At 46.2% G+C, this 18,301-nt stretch overlaps 1 protein-coding gene across 5 annotated transcripts in view; it reads left to right on the top strand.

Annotated features, from left to right (window-relative positions):
• miga1 (mitoguardin 1) overlaps window positions 1–18,301 on the top strand; it is a 57,490-nt gene that overhangs the window by 20,000 nt on the left and 19,189 nt on the right. For all 5 annotated transcript variants that reach the window (XM_060921357.1, XM_060921319.1, XM_060921328.1 and 2 more), the window contains 5 exons: window positions 1,720–1,834; window positions 3,573–3,709; window positions 3,789–3,906; window positions 4,003–4,103; window positions 4,178–4,287. In XM_060921357.1, the coding sequence (XP_060777340.1) occupies window positions 1,720–1,834; window positions 3,573–3,709; window positions 3,789–3,906; window positions 4,003–4,103; window positions 4,178–4,287 (581 nt within the window). The remainder of the gene's footprint in view (window positions 1–1,719; window positions 1,835–3,572; window positions 3,710–3,788; window positions 3,907–4,002; window positions 4,104–4,177; window positions 4,288–18,301) is intronic.

The raw sequence follows: 18,301 nt of genomic DNA on the forward strand, positions 1-18,301 counted from the left end.
GAGGATCACCAATCCCCCTAATTCTGCGCCGACAAATAGTGGAGCAATATCAGAAAGGAGTTTGACAGTGTAAAATTGCAAAGAGTTTGAACATATCATCATCTACAGTGCATAATATCATCAAAAGATTCAGAGAATCTGGAAGAATCTGTGCGTAAGGGTCAAGCCCGGAAAACCGTACTGGGTGCCCATGATCTTCGGGCCCTTAGACGGCACTGCATCACATACAGGCATGCTTCTGTATTGGAAATCACAATATGGGCTCAGGAATATTTCCAGAGAACATTATCTGTGAACACAATTCACCGTGCCATCCGCCGCTGCCAGCTAAAACTCTATAGTTCAAAGAAGAAGCTGTATCTAAACATGATCCAGAAGCGCAGACGTCTTCTCTGGGCCAAGGCTCATTTAAAATGGACTGTGACAAAAGTGGAAAACTGTTCTGTGGTCAGACGAATCAAAATTTGCAGTTCTTTATGGAAATCAGGGACGCCGTGTCCTTCAGACTAAAGAGGAGAAGGACGACCCAAGTTGTTATCAGCACTCAGTTCAGAAGCCTGCATCTCTGATGGTATGGGGTTGCATTAGTGCGTGCGGCATGGGCAGCTTACACGTCTGGAAAGACACACCAATGCTAAAAGGTATATCCAGGTTCTAGAGCAACATCTGCTCCCATCCAGACGACGTCTCTTTCAGGGAAGACCTTGCATTTTCCAACATGACAATGCCAAACCACATACTGCATCAATTACAGCATCATGGCTGCGTAGAAGAAGGGTCCGGGTACTGAACTGGCCAGCCTGCAGTCCAGATCTTTCACCCATAGAAAACATTTGGCGCATCATAAAATGGAAGATATGACAAAAAAGACCTAAGACAGTTGAGCAACTAGAATCCTACATTAGACAAGAATGGGTTAACATTCCTATCCCTAAACTTGAGCAACTTGTCTCCTCAGTCCCCAGACGTTTACAGACTGTTGTAAAGAGAAAAGGGGATGTCTCACCGTGACAAACATGGCCTTGTCCCAACTTTTTTGAGATGTGTTGTTGTCATGAAATTTAAAATCACCTAACTTTTCTCTTTAAATGATACATTTTCTCAGTTTAAACATTTGATATGTCATCTATGTTCTATTCTGAATAAAATATGGAATTTTGAAACTTCCACATCATTGCATTCCGTTTTTATTTACGATTTGTACTTTGTCCCAACTTTTTTGGAATTGGGGTTGTATGAAAGTTCACCTTTTTGAATTAAATTATGAAAAAAAGGAACTTTTTTCCCATGATATTCTAATTTTTTGAGATGCACTAGTACACTTGAACAGAAAATGCACTTGCATCCCACTTGTATTCGTACACCCTTGTATTTGGGCAATACTTTGTTCAACGCGAAGCTCTCGAATGCGTCAAGAACTTTCTCGTGGCCAAGTAAAGCCTGTGTCGCTTCCGGAAAACCCTCTCGCTTTCACACATAATGTTCTCACACTAAACACTCTCACGTCCAGACAGTGCTCTTGCTTTCACACGAACCCATTCGCATCATGAGAACACGCCCCCATTCACACACAACGCTCTTGCATGGACAGAAGCGTCTTATGTTTTTTTTTTTTTTTTTTTTAATGCCAGACCGCACTCGGGTAAGGTGCAGATCTCGCACCAGCTTGTTCCACCATCACGTGGGTTTAAAAATCTATGTATATTATTCTTCTCTCAGGTGAAGAGCCTGAACTCTTGCAGCGAGTGCACCAATGGATCGGCTTGCTGGGATGGGACGGACGACGGCGACCTGCGTAACGTCGTCACGACTCCAGAGAACCTCTACCTGATGGGTAATGAATCAAGCACGCCAAATTTCTGAGTTTTGCAGCATACAGTAAATCCTCTAATACTGGCCTGTATTCCATTACTGGCCGGGACTCTAATATTGGCCGGTCTCGCTGTCGGAGGAGGTAAATAATGGCCGGACTCTAATACAGGCCGGGGCTATAACCAACGATGTTTCTGAGATCATAGTGGCCTTACGCAATCATTCCGATCTGAAAGACAATTGTGATCAGTGGCGCCGCCAGGCGTATGGCCGTACGCACTAGGCGTACCTTGGGGAGAGAGATATTTTTTTTTAATTATAATTGTTACCTGAATGCTTTGGCAATGCAACATAATTTGAGAAAGAGAGAGAGAGAGAGAGAGATGTGTGTGTGCCGGCGCATTTGTGTGCTTCAGGAGTGGGCGGGGTGTGCGTGACCAAGAAAGCTCATTGGTCAGTGCAGATATACTTTTCTTGCACCACTGAGATTCTCTCCAGTTTTGAGAAACGGAGACAGACAATCGTCAGCAGTCAGAGCTTGTGCGAGAATTTATTGAGAAGCGAGTTAAAAATGAGTAAACGAACCCTGAAACAAACGAGCTTGTTTCAGACTTTTACGAAAAAGTCCAAAAGCAGTGATCCAGGGGTGTCATCTGCTTGCCAGTCCTCTCCAGTATCAGCTAGTAACACGGCACCGGCAGCTTCCACTCCTCCGCAACCGAGCAGCAGTACGCTGCAGCTGGATGCTAGCTCAGTTCCTTTGAGGGAATTGCCTTCATCTACCTCTGAGTTTGAAACTAGCCATACATCCAGTGAATTTCATATAAGAACACCTACATCTCCCCATGTCCCTTACGATCAGAAGTAGATGGTTGCTCCACCTTGCTGACAAATGAGCCATCAGATAGCTTTACTAATGAGCCACGAGTCAGCCCGCTATCACTGACATCAGATTTATCAGACATAGGTAAACTTCAACCAGATGCCTTAAAATGTGCACCGGACTCTGTAAAGCTCAATGTCCTACAGAACCGCTTCAAACCAGACAGAGGGTGGGTGGCTCCTTCTACTCTGATTTTCGGTAAACTCAGAAAAATACCCGAGGAGTTTTTCAGCGAGTCTCTGTACCCCACGTTGCGCTACAGTGTGTGTCAGAGTCGTGCGTGCGGTAGTGCTGAGCAAGTTCACTAGATTCTAATCGAGGCTATAAAGAGTTTGTTTATTGTCGTATGTTGTTCAAATATCAGCCTGTGTTCATGGAAGGCTATTGTTCAATTTCAAGTTAAAGTTCTATCGTTGTTTTGTGTATAAGCCCATAGATCGACTCTTCATAGAAACTGCAGCACGCAAGCGTTTTTTTTTTTTTTTTGGGGGGGGGATTACACCGCTAGTGCGTACCTTACAGTTCAACCCTGCAGGCGCCCCTGATTGTGATTACCGGTAGGTCTGGTGGTAACCAGGCAACCAAGCATCAACCTATTTTATAGGTTCAAATAGACACAAAATCTCGTTTTTATTCATTCCACTGGTAGTCTGTTTTGCTCAAATAGAAATAGAGGCCTGCCTCTAATTTTGGCCTCCTTCCAATAATGGCCTGGACCAAGATGCACTTGAGTGAAATAAAGGCCCCGGCCTATATTAGAGGATTTACGGTACGCCAAAGTGCTTCACTCCTCTTATACCGCAGCAATTTGTCAAGAATGAATGAATTTTTAAAAGAGTCCTCTGTTTATTGGACGCTCTGGGTCTTCCACGCTCAGGTATGGAGTTGTTTGAGGAGGCGCTGCGACGCTGGGAAGAGGCGGTGAATTTCCGTAACCGTCTGGCAGACGACGAGGCCGAGTGCTCTTCCGTGAAAATGGGAGCCGGGGACGCCATCGCCGAGGAAACCGTCGAGGTATGCAATCTATATAGATGCACGTTGAAGCTGCTCAGGTTCTTCAGGGGGAAAAAAAAAATGTCGTGCACTCAAACAGGACATTATCAGTGGCGAGTTCATCCGTAAGCTGGAGGCTCTGCTGCAGAGGGCGTATCGGCTCCAGGAGGAGTTCGAAGGAGCGGCGGGATTCGCAGAGCCGTCCTCGCACCACAGCGGTGAGTCGATAAACCCAAGAAGGACGCGTTTTCAGTACTGAGTCCTGGTGCTGTGAAAGCCAACCCACGATCCACTGCTTGCTCGTCTTCCTGTAGAGAAGCCCAACGAAAGCTCAGCGAGGGAGGATTTGGACGAGCCGTGTTGGAGAGACACCCTGAGCATCGGCTCCACTGACTCCTACGTGTCCGCTGCGGAGGTGAGCGTCGTCACGATTCTGTTTTGTCGTGACGTTGTCCTCGAAGCTGATTTTTCTTTTTCTGTCTTTCTCAGCTGACCGAGCATAAGAATACCCTGGGTCTCAGCTCTCTCTGTCGTTATCCGTTCTATGAGGAGGCTCTGCAGATGGCCGAGGACGGGAAGATATCCTGTAGAGTTCTCCGGTGAGACCCACGTTTCAAGACTGCACGAGAGACTGTTGATTTGATATAATGCCTCATTCAAACAAACATGCTCTCGCGCTCGCCGGAAATGCTTGTTTGGTCGTTTTACCTTCCAGGTGGACTGAAAATTCAGAGCACAAGATCACATTCACATAAAAACTCTCATCTTCAAGTTCAGCTTTCGCATGTTCTAATTTTGGAGTGTTTTCTGTGTGACAGGTAAAAAAAAAAAGGGGGAACACGAGAGCGCCTTGTGGGAAAGTGAGCATTTTTGTTTGAATGCGAGTGCGCCCTGCTTGAATGCGAGTGCGCATTGTAGGAAGGTGGGAGTGTTTTAGTTTAAATGCGAGTGCGCGTTGTAGGAAGGTGGGAGTGTTTTTGTTTAAATGCGACTGCGCGTTGTAGGAAGGTGGGAGTGTTTTTGTTTAAATGCGATTTCGCGTTGTAGGAAGGTGGGAGTGTTTTTGTTTAAATGCGAGTGCGCGTTGTAGGAAGGTGGGAGTGTTTTTGTTTAAATGCGAGCATGCGTTGTAGGAAGGTGGGAGTGTTTTTGTTTAAATGCGAGCGTGCGTTGTAGGAAGGTGGGAGTGTTTTTGTTTAAATGCGAGCGCGCGTTGTAGGAAGGTGAGTGTATTTTTGTTTAAATGCGAGCGTGCGTTGTAGGAAGGTGGGAGTGTTTTTGTTTAAATGCGAGCGTGCGTTGTAGGAAGGTGGGAGTGTTTTTGTTTAAATGCGAGCGTGCGTTGTAGGAAGGTGGGAGTGTTTTTGTTTAAATGCGAGCGTGCGTTGTAGGAAGGTGGGATTGTTTTTGTTTAAATGCGAGCGCGCGTTGTAGGAAGGTGGTAGTGTTTTTGTTTAAATGCGAGTGCGCGTTGTAGGAATTGTGGGAGTGTTTTTGTTTAAATGCGAGCGCGCGTTGTAGGAAGGTGAGTGTATTTTTGTTTAAATGCGAGCGTGCGTTGTAGGAAGGTGGGAGTGTTTTTGTTTAAATGCGAGCGCACGTTGTAGGAAGGTGAGTGTTTTTGTTTAAATGCGAGCGTGCGTTGTAGGAAGGTGGGAGTGTTTTTGTTTAAATGCGAGCGCACGTTGTAGGATGGTGGGAGGGTTTTTGTTTAAATGCGAGCGCGCGTTGTAGGAATTGTGGTAGTGTTTTTGTTTAAATGCGAGCGCGCGTTGTAGGAAGGTGAGTGTTTTTGTTTAAATGCAAGCGCGCGTTGTAGGAAGGTGAGGGTGTTTTGGTTTAAATGCGAGCGCGCATTGTAGGAAGGTGGGAGTGTTTTTGTTTAAATGCGAGCGAGCGTTGTAAGAAGGTGGGAGTGTTTTTGTTTAAATGCGAGTGCTCGTTGTAGAAAGGTGGGAGTGTTTTTGTTTAAATGCGAGCGCGCGTTGTAGGAAGGTGGGAGTGTTTTGGTTTAAATGCGAGCGCGCGTTGTAGGAAGGTGGGAGTGTTTTTGTTTAAATGCGAGCGTGCGTTGTAGGAAGGTGGGAGTGTTTTTGTTTAAATGCGAGCGTGCGTTGTAGGAAGGTGGGAGTGTTTTTGTTTAAATGCGAGCGCGCGTTGTAGGAAGGTGAGTGTGTTTTTGTTTAAATGCGAGCGTGCGTTGTAGGAAGGTGGGAGTGTTTTTGTTTAAATGCGAGCGCGCGTTGTAGGAAGGTGGGAGTGTTTTTGTTTAAATGCGAGCGTGCGTTGTAGGAAGGTGGGAGTGTTTTTGTTTAAATGCGAGCGTGCGTTGTAGGAAGGTGGGAGTGTTTTTGTTTAAATGCGAGCGCGCTTTGTAGGAAGGTGGGAGTGTTTTTGTTTAAATGCGAGCGCGCATTGTAGGAAGGTGGGAGTGTTTTTGTTTAAATGCGAGTGCTCGTTGTAGGAAGTGGGAGTGTTTTTGTTTAAATGCGGGTGCGCGTTCTAGGAAGGTGAGGGTGTTTTTGTTTAAATGCCGGCGCGCGTTGTAGGAAGGTGAGGGTGTTTTTGTTTAAATGTGAGCGAGCATAGTAGGAAGGTGAGGGTGTTTTTGTTTAAATGCGAGGGCACATAGTAGGAAGGTGAGGGTGTTTTTGTTTAAATGCGAGCACTCGTTGTCGGAAGGTGGGAGTGTTTTTGTTTAAATGCGAGCGCCCGTTGTAGGAAGGTGGGAGTGTTTTTGTTTAAATGCGAGCGCGCGTTGTAGGAAGGTGAGGTTTTTTTTTTTTTTTTTTTTGGAATGCGAGTGCGCGTTGTCAAAAGGTGGGAGTGTTTTTGTTTAAATGCTAGCGCGCGTTGTAGAAAGGTGGGAGTGTTTTTGTTTAAATGCGAGCGCGCATTGTAGGAAGGTGGGAGTGTTTTTGTTTAAATGCGAGCGCGCGTTGTAGGAAGGTGGAAGTGTTTTTGTTTAAATGCGAGTGCTCGTTGTAGGAAGGTGGGAGTGTTTTTGTTTAAATGCGAGTGCGCGTTGTAGGAAGGTGAGGGTGTTTTTGTTTAAATGTGAGCGAGCGTTGTAAGAAGGTGGGAGTGTTTTTGTTTAAATGCGAGTGCTCGTTGTAGAAAGGTGGGAGTGTTTTGGTTTAAATGCGAGCGCGCGTTGTAGGAAGGTGGGAGTGTTTTTGTTTAAATGCGAGCGCGCGTTGTAGGAAGGTGAGTTGTTTTTTTTTTTTTTTTTTTTTTTTTTGGAATGCGAGTGCGCGTTGTCAAAAGGTGGGAGTGTTTTTGTTTAAATGCGAGTGCTCGTTGTAGGAAGGTGGGAGTGTTTGTTTAAATGCGAGTGTGCATAGTAGGAAGATGAGGGTGTTTTTGTTTAAATGCGAGCGCGCGTTGTAGGAAGGTGGGAGTGTTTTTGTTTAAATGCGAGCGCGCGTTGTAGGAAGGTGGGAGTGTTTTTGTTTAAATGCGAGTGCTCGTTGTAGGAAGGTGGGAGTGTTTGTTTAAATGCGAGTGTGCATAGTAGGAAGATGAGGGTGTTTTTGTTTAAATGCGAGCGCGCGTTGTAGGAAGGTGGGAGTGTTTTTGTTTAAATGCGAGCGCGCGTTGGAAGGTGGGAGTGTTTTTGTTTTAATGCGAGCGCGCGTTGTAGGAAGGTGGGAGTGTTTTTGTTTTAATGCGAGCGCGCGTTGTAGGAAGGTGGGAGTGTTTTTGTTTAAATGCGAGCGCGCGTTGTAGGAAGGTGGGAGTGTTTTTGTTTAAATGCGAGTGCTCGTTGTAGGAAGGTGGGAGTGTTTGTTTAAATGCGAGTGTGCATAGTAGGAAGATGAGGGTGTTTTTGTTTAAATGCGAGCGCGCGTTGTAGGAAGGTGGGAGTGTTTTTGTTTAAATGCGAGCGCGCGTTGGAAGGTGGGAGTGTTTTTGTTTTAATGCGAGCGCGCGTTGTAGGAAGGTGGGAGTGTTTTTGTTTTAATGCGAGCGCGCGTTGTAGGAAGGTGGGAGTGTTTTTGTTTAAATGCGAGCGTGCGTTGTAGGAAGGTGGGAGTGTTTTTGTTTAAATGCGAGCGTGCGTTGTAGGAAGGTGGGAGTGTTTTTGTTTAAATGCGAGCGTGCGTTGTAGGAAGGTGGGAGTGTTTTTGTTTAAATGCGAGCGTGCGTTGTAGGAAGGTGGGAGTGTTTTTGTTTAAATGCGAGCGTGCGTTGTAGGAAGGTGGGAGTGTTTTTGTTTAAATGCGAGCGCGCTTTGTAGGAAGGTGGGAGTGTTTTTGTTTAAATGCGAGCGCGCATTGTAGGAAGGTGGGAGTGTTTTTGTTTAAATGCGAGTGCTCGTTGTAGGAAGTGGGAGTGTTTTTGTTTAAATGCGGGTGCGCGTTCTAGGAAGGTGAGGGTGTTTTTGTTTAAATGCCGGCGCGCGTTGTAGGAAGGTGAGGGTGTTTTTGTTTAAATGTGAGCGAGCATAGTAGGAAGGTGAGGGTGTTTTTGTTTAAATGCGAGGGCACATAGTAGGAAGGTGAGGGTGTTTTTGTTTAAATGCGAGCACTCGTTGTCGGAAGGTGGGAGTGTTTTTGTTTAAATGCGAGCGCCCGTTGTAGGAAGGTGGGAGTGTTTTTGTTTAAATGCGAGCGCGCGTTGTAGGAAGGTGAGGTTTTTTTTTTTTTTTTTTTTTGGAATGCGAGTGCGCGTTGTCAAAAGGTGGGAGTGTTTTTGTTTAAATGCTAGCGCGCGTTGTAGAAAGGTGGGAGTGTTTTTGTTTAAATGCGAGCGCGCATTGTAGGAAGGTGGGAGTGTTTTTGTTTAAATGCGAGCGCGCGTTGTAGGAAGGTGGAAGTGTTTTTGTTTAAATGCGAGTGCTCGTTGTAGGAAGGTGGGAGTGTTTTTGTTTAAATGCGAGTGCGCGTTGTAGGAAGGTGAGGGTGTTTTTGTTTAAATGTGAGCGAGCGTTGTAAGAAGGTGGGAGTGTTTTTGTTTAAATGCGAGTGCTCGTTGTAGAAAGGTGGGAGTGTTTTGGTTTAAATGCGAGCGCGCGTTGTAGGAAGGTGGGAGTGTTTTTGTTTAAATGCGAGCGCGCGTTGTAGGAAGGTGAGTTTTTTTTTTTTTTTTTTTTTTGGAATGCGAGTGCGCGTTGTCAAAAGGTGGGAGTGTTTTTGTTTAAATGCGAGTGCTCGTTGTAGGAAGGTGGGAGTGTTTGTTTAAATGCGAGTGTGCATAGTAGGAAGATGAGGGTGTTTTTGTTTAAATGCGAGCGCGCGTTGTAGGAAGGTGGGAGTGTTTTTGTTTAAATGCGAGCGCGCGTTGTAGGAAGGTGGGAGTGTTTTTGTTTAAATGCGAGTGCTCGTTGTAGGAAGGTGGGAGTGTTTGTTTAAATGCGAGTGTGCATAGTAGGAAGATGAGGGTGTTTTTGTTTAAATGCGAGCGCGCGTTGTAGGAAGGTGGGAGTGTTTTTGTTTAAATGCGAGCGCGCGTTGGAAGGTGGGAGTGTTTTTGTTTTAATGCGAGCGCGCGTTGTAGGAAGGTGGGAGTGTTTTTGTTTTAATGCGAGCGCGCGTTGTAGGAAGGTGGGAGTGTTTTTGTTTAAATGCGAGCGCGCGTTGTAGGAAGGTGGGAGTGTTTTTGTTTAAATACGGGCGCGCGTTGTAGGACGGTGGGAGTGTTTTTGTTTAAATGCGAGCGCGCGTTGTAGGAAGGTGGGAGTGTTTTTGTTTAAATGCGAGTGCGCGTTGTAGGACGGTGGGAGTGTTTTTGTTTAAATGCGAGCACGTGTTGTAGGACGGTGGGAGTGTTTTTGTTTAAATGCGAGCGCGTGTTGTAGGAAGGTGGGAGTGTTTTTGTTTAAATGCAAGTGCGCGTTGTATGAAGGTGGGAGTATTTTTGTTTAAATGCGAGCGCGCGTTGTAGGAAGGTGGGAGTGTTTTTGTTTAAATGCGAGCGAGCATTGGAGGAAGGTGGGAGTGTTTTTGTTTAAATGCGAGCGAGCATTGGAGGAAGGTGGGAGTGTTTTTGTTTCAATGCGAGCGAGCATTGGAGGAAGGTGTGAGTGTTTTTGTTTAAATGCGAGTGCGCGTTGTAGGAAGGTGGGAGTGTTTTTGTTTAAATGCGAGCGAGCGTTGGAGGAAGGTGGGAGTGTTTTTGTTTAAATGCGAGTGCGCGTTGTAGGAAGGTGGGAGTGTTTGTTTAAATGCGAGTGTGCATAGTAGGAAGATGAGGGTGTTTTTGTTTAAATGCGAGTGCTCGTTGTAGGAAGGTGGGAGTGTTTGTTTAAATGCGAGTGTGCATAGTAGGAAGATGAGGGTGTTTTTGTTTAAATGCGAGCGCGCGTTGTAGGAAGGTGGGAGTGTTTGTTTAAATGCGAGTGTGCATAGTAGGAAGATGAGGGTGTTTTTGTTTAAATGCGAGCGCGCGTTGTAGGAAGGTGGGAGTGTTTTTGTTTAAATGCGAGGGCGCGTTGTAGGAAGGTGGGAGTGTTTTTGTTTAAATGCGAGCGCGCGTTGTAGGAAGGTGGGAGTGTTTTTGTTTAAATGCTAGCGCGCGTTGTAGGAAGGTGGGAGTGTTTTTGTTTTAATGCGAGTGCGCGTTGTAGGAAGGTGGGAGTGTTTTTGTTTAAATGCGAGTGCGCGTTGTAGGAAGGTGGGAGTGTTTTTGTTTAAATGCGAGCGTGTGTTGTAGGAAGGTGGGAGTGTTTTTGTTTAAATGCGAGCGTGCGTTGTAGGAAGGGGGGAGCGTTTTTGTTTAAATGCAAGCACGCATAGTAGGAAGGTGAGGGTGTTTTTGTTTAAATGCGAGCGCGCGTTGTAGGAAGGTGGGAGTGTTTTTGTTTTAATGCGAGTGCGTGTTGTAGGAAGGTGGGAGTGTTTTTGTTTAAATGAGAGCGCTCGTTGTAGGAAGGTGGGAGTGTTTTTGTTTAAATGCGAGCGTGCGTTGTAGGAAGGTGGGAGTGTTTTTGTTTAAATGCAAGCACGCATAGTAGGAAGGTGAGGGTGTTTTTGTTTAAATGCGAGCGCGCGTTGTAGGAAGGTGGGAGTGTTTTTGTTTCAATACGGGCGCGCGTTGTTGGACGGTGGGAGTGTTTTTGTTTAAATGCGAGCGCGCGTTGTAGGAAGGTGGGAGTGTTTTTGTTTAAATGCAAGCACGCATAGTAGGAAGGTGAGGGTGTTTTTGTTTCAATGCGAGCGCGCATAGTAGGAAGGTGGGAGTGTTTTTGTTTAAATACGGGCGCGCGTTGTAGGACGGTGGGAGTGTTTTTGTTTAAATGCGAGTGCGCGTTGTAGGACGGTGGGAGTGTTTTTGTTTAAATGTGAGCGCGTGTTGTAGGAAGGTGGGAGTGTTTTTGTTTAAATGCGAGCGCGTGTTGTAGGAAGGTGGGAGTGTTTTTGTTTAAATGCGAGTGCGCGTTGTATGAAGGTGGGAGTATTTTTGTTTAAATGCGAGCGCGCGTTGTAGGAAGGTGGGAGTGTTTTTGTTTAAATGCGACTGCGCGTTGTAGGAAGGTGGGAGTGTTTTTGTTTAAATGCGAGCGCGCGTTGTATGAAGGTGGGAGTATTTTTGTTTAAATGCGACTGCGCGTTGTAGGAAGGTGGGAGTGTTTTTGTTTAAATGCGAGCGAGCATTGGAGGAAGGTGGGAGTGTTTTTGTTTAAATGCGAGCGCGCGTTGTAGGAAGGTGGGAGTGTTTTTGTTTAAATGCGAGCACGCGTTGTAGGAAGGTGGGAGTGTTTTTGTTTAAATGCGAGCGCGCGTTGTAGGAAGGTGGGAGTGTTTGTTTAAATGCGAGCGCGCATATTAGGAAGGTGAGAGTGTTTTTGTTAAAATGCAAGCGTGCATTGTAGGAAGGTGGGAGTGTTTTTGTTTAAATGCGAGCGAGCATTGGAGGAAGGTGGGAGTGTTTTTGTTTAAATGCGAGCGCGCGTTGTAGGAAGGTGGGAGTGTTTTTGTTTAAATGCGAGCACGCGTTGTAGGAAGGTGGAAGTGTTTTTGTTTAAATGCGAGCGCGCGTTGTAGGAAGGTGGGAGTGTTTTTGTTTAAATGTGAGTGCGCGTTGTAGGAAGGTGGGAGTGTTTTTGTTTAAATGCGAGCGAGCGTTGGAGGAAGGTGGGAGCGTTTTTGTTTAAATGCGAGTGCGCTTTGTAGGAAGGTGGGAGTGTTTTTGTTTAAATGCGACTGCGCGTTGTAGGAAGGTGGGAGTGTTTTTGTTTAAATGCGACTGCGCGTTGTAGGAAGGTGGGAGTGTTTTTGTTTAAATGCGACTGCGCGTTGTAGGAAGGTGGGAGTGTTTTTGTTTAAATGCGAGCGCGCGTTGTAGGAAGGTGGGAGTGTTTTTGTTTAAATGCAAGTGCGCGTTGTAGGACGGTGGGAGTGTTTTTGTTAAAATGCGAGCGCGTGTTGTAGGAAGGTGGGAGTGTTTTTTTTTAAATGCGAGCGCGTGTTGTAGGAAGGTGGGAGTGTTTTTGTTTAAATGCGAGCGCGCGTTGTAGGAAGGTGGGAGTGTTTTTGTTTAAATGCGAGCGCGCGTTGTAGGAAGGTGGGAGTGTTTTTGTTTAAATGAGAGCGCTCGTTGTAGGAAGGTGGGAGTGTTTTTGTTTAAATGCGAGCGCGCGTTGTAGGAAGGTGAGGGTGTTTTTGTTTTAATGCGAGTGCGTGTTGTAGGAAGGTGGGAGTGTTTTTGTTTAAATGAGAGCGCTCGTTGTAGGAAGGTGGGAGTGTTTTTGTTTCAATACGGGCGCGCGTTGTAGGACGGTGGGAGTGTTTTTGTTTAAATGCGAGCGCGCGTTGTAGGAAGGTGGGAGTGTTTTTGTTTAAATGCAAGCACGCATAGTAGGAAGGTGAGGGTGTTTTTGTTTAAATGCGAGCGCGCATAGTAGGAAGGTGGGAGTGTTTTTGTTTAAATACGGGCGCGCGTTGTAGGACGGTGGGAGTGTTTTTGTTTAAATGCGAGCGCGCGTTGTAGGAAGGTGGGAGTGTTTTTGTTTAAATGCAAGTGCGCGTTGTAGGACGGTGGGAGTGTTTTTGTTTAAATGCAAGCGCGCGTTGTAGGACGGTGGGAGTGTTTTTGTTTAAATGCGAGCGCGTGTTGTAGGAAGGTGGGAGTGTTTTTTTTTAAATGCGAGCGCGCGTTGTAGGAAGGTGGGAGTGTTTTTGTTTAAGTGCGAGCGCGCGTTGTAGGAAGGTGGGAGTGTTTTTGTTTAAATGCGAGCGCGCGTTGTAGGAAGGTGGGAGTGTTTTTGTTTAAATGCGAGTGCGCATTGTAGGAAGGTGAGGGTGTTTTTGTTTAAATGCCCGCGCGCGTTGTAGGAAGGTGAGGGTGTTTTTGTTTCAATGCGAGCGCGCATAGTAGGAAGGTGGGAGTGTTTTTGTTTAAATACAGGCGCGCGTTGTAGGACGGTGGGAGTGTTTTTGTTTAAATGCGAGCGCGCGTTGTAGGAAGGTGGGAGTGTTTTTGTTTAAATGAGAGTGCGCGTTGTAGGAAGGTGGGAGTGTTTTTGTTTAAATGCGACTGCGCGTTGTAGGAAGGTGGGAGTGTTTTTGTTTAAATGCGATTGCGTGTTGTAGGAAGGTGGGAGTGTTTTTGTTTAAATGCGAGCGCGCGTTGTAGGAAGGTGGGAGTATTTTTGTTTAAATGCGAGCGCGCGTTGTAGGAACGTGGGAGTGTTTTTGTTTAAATGCGAGCGCGCGTTGTAGGAAGGTGGGAGTGTTTTTGTTTAAATGCGAGCGCGGGTTGTAGGAAGGTGGGAGTGTTTTTGTTTAAATGCGAGCGCTCGTTGTAGGAAGGTGGGAGTGTTTTTGTTTAAATGCGAGCGCGCGTTGTAGGAAGGTGGGAGTGTTTGTTTAAATGCGAGCGCGCATATTAGGAAGGTGAGAGTGTTTTTGTTAAAATGCAAGCGCGCATTGTAGGAAGGTGGGAGTGTTTTTGTTTAAATGCTAGCGCGCGTTGTAGGAAGGTGGGAGTGTTTTTGTTTTAATGCGAGTGCGCGTTGTAGGAAGGTGGGAGTGTTTTTGTTTAAATGCGAGCGCGCGTTGTAGGAAGGTGGGAGTGTTTTTGTTTAAATGCGAGTGCTCGTTGTAGGAAGGTGGGAGTGTTTGTTTAAATGCGAGTGTGCATAGTAGGAAGATGAGGGTGTTTTTGTTTAAATGCGAGCGCGCGTTGTAGGAAGGTGGGAGTGTTTTTGTTTAAATGCGAGCGCGCGTTGTAGGAAGGTGGGAGTGTTTTTGTTTAAATGCGCGTGCTCGTTGTAGGAAGGTGGGAGTGTTTGTTTAAATGCGAGTGTGCATAGTAGGAAGATGAGGGTGTTTTTGTTTAAATGCGAGCGCGCGTTGTAGGAAGGTGGGAGTGTTTTTGTTTAAATGCGAGCGCGCGTTGTAGGAAGGTGGGAGTGTTTTTGTTTAAATGCGAGCGCGCGTTGTAGGAAGGTGGGAGTGTTTTTGTTTAAATGCTAGCGCGCGTTGTAGGAAGGTGGGAGTGTTTTTGTTTTAATGCGAGTGCGCGTTGTAGGAAGGTGGGAGTGTTTTTGTTTAAATGCGAGCGCGCGTTGTAGGAAGGTGGGAGTGTTTTTGTTTAAATGCAAGTGCGCGTTGTAGGACGGTGGGAGTGTTTTTGTTAAAATGCGAGCGCGTGTTGTAGGAAGGTGGGAGTGTTTTTTTTTAAATGCGAGCGCGTGTTGTAGGAAGGTGGGAGTGTTTTTGTTTAAATGCGAGCGCGCGTTGTAGGAAGGTGGGAGTGTTTTTGTTTAAATGCGAGCGCGCGTTGTAGGAAGGTTGGAGTGTTTTTGTTTAAATGCGAGTGCGCATTGTAGGAAGGTGAGGGTGTTTTTGTTTTAATGCGAGTGCGTGTTGTAGGAAGGTGAGGGTGTTTTTGTTTAAATGCGAGCGCGCGTTGTAGGAAGGTGAGGGTGTTTTTGTTTAAATGCGAGCGCGCGTTGTAGGAAGGTGGGAGTGTTTTTGTTTAAATGCGAGCGCGCGTTGTAGGAAGGTGGGAGTGTTTTTGTTTAAATGCTAGCGCGCGTTGTAGGAAGGTGGGAGTGTTTTTGTTTTAATGCGAGTGCGCGTTGTAGGAAGGTGGGAGTGTTTTTGTTTAAATGCGAGCGCGCGTTGTAGGAAGGTGGGAGTGTTTTTGTTTAAATGCAAGTGCGCGTTGTAGGACGGTGGGAGTGTTTTTGTTAAAATGCGAGCGCGTGTTGTAGGAAGGTGGGAGTGTTTTTTTTTTAAATGCGAGCGCGCGTTGTAGGAAGGTGGGAGTGTTTTTGTTTAAATGCGAGCGCGCGTTGTAGGAAGGTGGGAGTGTTTTTGTTTAAATGCGAGCGCGCGTTGTAGGAAGGTGGGAGTGTTTTTGTTTAAATGCGAGTGCGCATTGTAGGAAGGTGAGGGTGTTTTTGTTTTAATGCGAGTGCGTGTTGTAGGAAGGTGGGAGTGTTTTTGTTTAAATGAGAGTGCTCGTTGTAGGAAGGTGGGAGTGTTTTTGTTTAAATGCGAGCGCGCGTTGTAGGAAGGTGGGAGTGTTTTTGTTTAAATGCGAGCGCGCGTTGTAGGAAGGTGGGAGTGTTTTTGTTTAAATGCAAGCACGCATAGTAGGAAGGTGAGGGTGTTTTTGTTTAAATGCGAGCGCGCATAGTAGGAAGGTGGGAGTGTTTTTGTTTAAATACGGGCGCACGTTGTAGGACGGTGGGAGTGTTTTTGTTTAAATGCGAGCGCGCGTTGTAGGAAGGTGGGAGTGTTTTTGTTTAAATGCAAGTGCGCGTTGTAGGACGGTGGGAGTGTTTTTGTTTAAATGCGAGCGCGTGTTGTAGGAAGGTGGGAGTGTTTTTTTTTTAAATGCGAGCGCGTGTTGTAGGAAGGTGGGAGTGTTTTTGTTTAAATGAGAGCGCTCGTTGTAGGAAGGTGGGAGTGTTTTTGTTTCAATACGGGCGCGCGTTGTAGGACGGTGGGAGTGTTTTTGTTTAAATGCAAGTGCGCGTTGTAGGACGGTGGGAGTGTTTTTGTTTAAATGCGAGCGCGCGTTGTAGGAAGGTGGGAGTGTTTTTGTTTAAATGCGAGCGCGCGTTGTAGGAAGGTGGGAGTGTTTTTGTTTAAATGCGAGCGCGCGTTGTAGGAAGGTGGGAGTGTTTTTGTTTAAATGCAAGTGCGCGTTGTAGGACGGTGGGAGTGTTTTTGTTTAAATGCGAGCGCGCGTTGTAGGAAGGTGGGAGTGTTTTTGTTTAAATGCGAGCGCGCGTTGTAGGAAGGTGGGAGTGTTTTTGTTTAAATGCGAGTGCGCATTGTAGGAAGGTGAGGGTGTTTTTGTTTAAATGCCCGCGCGCGTTGTAGGAAGGTGAGGGTGTTTTTGTTAAAATGTGAGCGAGCATAGTAGGAAGGTGAGGGTGTTTTTGTTGAAATGCGAGCGCGCATAGTAGGAAGGTGAGGGTGTTTTTGTTGAAATGCGAGCGCGCATAGTAGGAATTTGAGGGTGTTTTTGTTTAAATGCGAGCACACGTTGTAGGAAGGTGGGAGTGTTTTTGTTTAAATGCGAGTGCTCGTTGTAGGAAGGTGGGAGTGTTTTTGTTTAAATAAGAGTGCTCGTTGTAGGAAGGTGGGAGTGTTTGTTTAAATGCGATTGCACGTTGTAGGAAGGTGGGAGTGTTTTTGTTTAAATGCGCGCGCGCGTTGTAGGAAGGTGAGGGTGTTTTTTTTTTTTTTTTTTTTTGAATGCGTGTGCGTGTTGTCGAAAGGTGTGAGTGTTTTTGTTTAAATGCGAGTGCTCGTTGTAGGAAGGTGGGAGTGTTTGTTTAAATGCGAGTGTGCATAGTAGGAAGATGAGGGTGTTTTTGTTTAAATGCGAGCGCGCGTTGTAGGAAGGTGGGAGTGTTTGTTTAAATGCGAGTGTGCATAGTAGGAAGATGAGGGTGTTTTTGTTTAAATGCGAGCGCGCGTTGTAGGAAGGTGGGAGTGTTTTTGTTTAAATGCGAGGGCGCGTTGTAGGAAGGTGGGAGTGTTTTTGTTTAAATGCGAGCGCGCGTTGTAGGAAGGTGGGAGTGTTTTTGTTTAAATGCTAGCGCGCGTTGTAGGAAGGTGGGAGTGTTTTTGTTTTAATGCGAGTGCGCGTTGTAGGAAGGTGGGAGTGTTTTTGTTTAAATGCGAGTGCGCGTTGTAGGAAGGTGGGAGTGTTTTTGTTTAAATGCGAGCGTGCGTTGTAGGAAGGGGGGAGCGTTTTTGTTTAAGTGCGAGCGCGCATTGTAGGAAGGTGGGAGTGTTTTTGTTTTAATGCGAGTGCGTGTTGTAGGAAGGTGGGAGTGTTTTTGTTTAAATGAGAGCGCTCGTTGTAGGAAGGTGGGAGTGTTTTTGTTTAAATGCGAGCGTGCGTTGTAGGAAGGTGGGAGTGTTTTTGTTTAAATGCAAGCACGCATAGTAGGAAGGTGAGGGTGTTTTTGTTTAAATGCGAGCGCGCGTTGTAGGAAGGTGGGAGTGTTTTTGTTTAAATGCAAGCACGCATAGTAGGAAGGTGAGGGTGTTTTTGTTTAAATGCGAGCGCGCGTTGTAGGAAGGTGGGAGTGTTTTTGTTTAAATGCGAGCGCGCATTGTAGGAAGGTGGGAGTGTTTTTGTTTAAATGCAAGCACGCATAGTAGGAAGGTGAGGGTGTTTTTGTTTAAATGCGAGCGCGCGTTGTAGGAAGGTGGGAGTGTTTTTGTTTAAATGCGAGCGCGCGTTGTAGGAAGGTGGGAGTGTTTTTGTTTAAATGCTAGCGCGCGTTGTAGGAAGGTGGGAGTGTTTTTGTTTTAATGCGAGTGCGCGTTGTAGGAAGGTGGGAGTGTTTTTGTTTAAATGCGAGCGCGCGTTGTAGGAAGGTGGGAGTGTTTTTGTTTAAATGCAAGTGCGCGTTGTAGGACGGTGGGAGTGTTTTTGTTAAAATGCGAGCGCGTGTTGTAGGAAGGTGGGAGTGTTTTTTTTTAAATGCGAGCGCGTGTTGTAGGAAGGTGGGAGTGTTTTTGTTTAAATGCGAGCGCGCGTTGTAGGAAGGTGGGAGTGTTTTTGTTTAAATGCGAGCGCGCGTTGTAGGAAGGTTGGAGTGTTTTTGTTTAAATGCGAGTGCGCATTGTAGGAAGGTGAGGGTGTTTTTGTTTTAATGCGAGTGCGTGTTGTAGGAAGGTGAGGGTGTTTTTGTTTAAATGCGAGCGCGCGTTGTAGGAAGGTGAGGGTGTTTTTGTTTAAATGCGAGCGCGCGTTGTAGGAAGGTGGGAGTGTTTTTGTTTAAATGCGAGCGCGCGTTGTAGGAAGGTGGGAGTGTTTTTGTTTAAATGCTAGCGCGCGTTGTAGGAAGGTGGGAGTGTTTTTGTTTTAATGCGAGTGCGCGTTGTAGGAAGGTGGGAGTGTTTTTGTTTAAATGCGAGCGCGCGTTGTAGGAAGGTGGGAGTGTTTTTGTTTAAATGCAAGTGCGCGTTGTAGGACGGTGGGAGTGTTTTTGTTAAAATGCGAGCGCGTGTTGTAGGAAGGTGGGAGTGTTTTTTTTTTAAATGCGAGCGCGCGTTGTAGGAAGGTGGGAGTGTTTTTGTTTAAATGCGAGCGCGCGTTGTAGGAAGGTGGGAGTGTTTTTGTTTAAATGCGAGCGCGCGTTGTAGGAAGGTGGGAGTGTTTTTGTTTAAATGCGAGTGCGCATTGTAGGAA

This window comes from Neoarius graeffei, chromosome 1, assembly GCF_027579695.1.
Source record: "Neoarius graeffei isolate fNeoGra1 chromosome 1, fNeoGra1.pri, whole genome shotgun sequence".
In the NCBI taxonomy this organism is placed as follows: Eukaryota; Metazoa; Chordata; class Actinopteri; order Siluriformes; family Ariidae; genus Neoarius; species Neoarius graeffei.